This window comes from Bos taurus, chromosome 10 (assembly GCF_002263795.3).
Source record: "Bos taurus isolate L1 Dominette 01449 registration number 42190680 breed Hereford chromosome 10, ARS-UCD2.0, whole genome shotgun sequence".
NCBI lineage: Eukaryota > Metazoa > Chordata > Mammalia > Artiodactyla > Bovidae > Bos > Bos taurus.
The window spans coordinates 26,910,749-26,912,825 of record NC_037337.1 but is presented as its reverse complement, the minus strand read 5'-3'; the positions used below and the strand labels follow the sequence as shown (position 1 = coordinate 26,912,825).

At 38.4% G+C, this 2,077-nt stretch overlaps 1 protein-coding gene across 1 annotated transcript; it reads left to right on the top strand.

The window, feature by feature from the left end:
- Positions 1 to 786: 786 nt before the first annotated feature.
- On the top strand, positions 787 to 1,722 carry OR11G2 (olfactory receptor family 11 subfamily G member 2). Its single transcript, NM_001390380.1, has one exon. The coding sequence runs from the start codon at positions 787 to 789 to the stop codon at positions 1,720 to 1,722; it is 936 nt and encodes a 311-aa protein (NP_001377309.1).
- Positions 1,723 to 2,077: the final 355 nt, after the last annotated feature.

Sequence of the window (2,077 nt, the reverse complement as noted above, 5' to 3'; positions counted from 1 at the left end):
AACAAGAAACCCAGTTAGGACAGTATCACAGTGGTCCAGTGAAGAAAAGAAGATGATGGCTTGAATTAGAGAGAGGTGAATGGACATGAGACTTATTTTAGAGACAGACTAACAGAAATTGCTGATGAATTAGGTGTGAGGGTAAAGGAAAGGGAAGAAATACTATACTGAAATGTTTCATCACAAATAAATAAATAAAAACAGTTCTTAAATATTTAATCTGAAAGGTCATTTATTAGATTAAACAGATGCTTACCCCTAAATGAAATTTCAGGAACCCCAGCAGAACAACCCTGGTCAAAAATACCTAAGCATTATAAGTAACAATTGTTTTTAATTGAACATCAAAAAAGCTACCTTCCTCTGAATTAGTACTGGACTTACAATCATTTTTAGAAACCATAAAGGACCTTTATTCACAGCAGAATTATTCTTTTCTGTCCCTATTTTTCTGAGAAACTAGATAGGCGGTAGGATGGTAGGTAGCTAGGTAGTAGGTAGATAGATAGATAGTCAGACAGATTCTCTATTAAGAACAAAGTCTAATGTTCAAATACCTCTACCACACTTTCCTTCAAGAGTTTACCAATTCTGATCAAATATTTTCTTGAATCCATGATGAAAATGTGAACGAGAATAGTTAACCCAGTTTACAAGGGAAAAAATAGCTATTAATATATAAATCCTTATTTACTTTTCCAAGATGATTTAAATATAAATTTGGGTCCTGATATCTCTATACAAACTCATTTGATATTTGCTGGTCCTTTCACAGCTCCCAGATCCATGAAAATCTCCAACACCCCCAACACCTCCAGCACCATCACTGGCTTCATCCTCCTGGGCTTCCCTTGCCCCAAGGAGGGGCAGATTCTCCTCTTTGTGCTCTTCTCTGCTCTCTACCTCCTGACCCTCATGGGCAACGGTTCTATCATCTGTGCTGTGTCCTGGGATCAGAGACTCCACACCCCCATGTACATCCTGCTCGCAAACTTCTCCTTCCTGGAGATCTGGTATGTCACCTCCACTGTCCCCAACATGTTGGCCAACTTCCTCTCTGACAACAAGCTCATCTCCTTCTCTGGGTGCTTTCTCCAGTTCTACTTTTTCTTCTCCTTGGGTTCTACAGAATGCTTTTTCTTGGCTATTATGGCATTTGATCGATACCTTGCCATCTGCTGGCCTCTACACTACCCTACTCTCATGACTGGACGTCTCTGTGCCAATCTTATAATCAGCTGCTGGGTACTTGGTTTCCTCTGGTTCTTGATTCCCATCATCATCATCTCCCAAATGTCGTTCTGTGGATCTGCAATCATTGACCACTTCCTGTGTGACCCAGGTCCTCTTCTAGCACTCACTTGCGAAAAACCTCCTGTGATAGAGCTTGTCTTCTCCACTTTAAGTCCTGTGCCCCTCATCATTCCTTTTCTCTTCATCATGGGGTCTTATGCTCTGGTCCTGAGAGCTGTATTGAAAGTCCCTTCAGCAGCTGGGCGAAAAAAGGCTTTCTCCACCTGTGGGTCTCATCTGGCTGTGGTTTCACTGTTTTATGGCTCAGTCCTTGTAATGTATGGGAGTCCAACATCTGAGCATGAAGGTGGAATCCAGAAGATTGTGACTCTGTTTTATTCTGTTGTGACACCACTTCTTAACCCCGTAATATATAGTCTTAGAAACAAAGATATGAAAAAGGCCCTGCAGAAATTTCTTAGACTATAAAAAATGTTAATCAAAAGAGTTCTTGAGCAATTAGAGACTTAAATTGTGTTTACCTCATTTTCAGGTTTAAAAAAAAAATTTTTTTTTCAGATAATCGTTCATCCTAATACTGACTAAAATTTCAGTCACCTGTGAACACGTATCTGTTGCTTATTTATTCTCTTGGTTCTTGCTCATTTGTCCTGTTTCTTTTTTTTTTTTTTTGTCCTGTTTCTTATATACCTCATTTTTTACCAAATGCTGAACATTATATTTTTAAAATTTTTTAAAATAATGTAGTAAAGAAAGGTTTCTTTTACCAAAAGATAGAGTAAAGCAGATCACTTTGATCTCATTTAAGGAGTATTTATTTTGA

What these genes read in the sequence shown, in the direction of transcription:
- OR11G2 (NM_001390380.1), top strand. Translation starts at nt 787, where the DNA reads ATGAAAATCTCCAACACCCCCAACACCTCCAGCACCATCACTGGCTTC.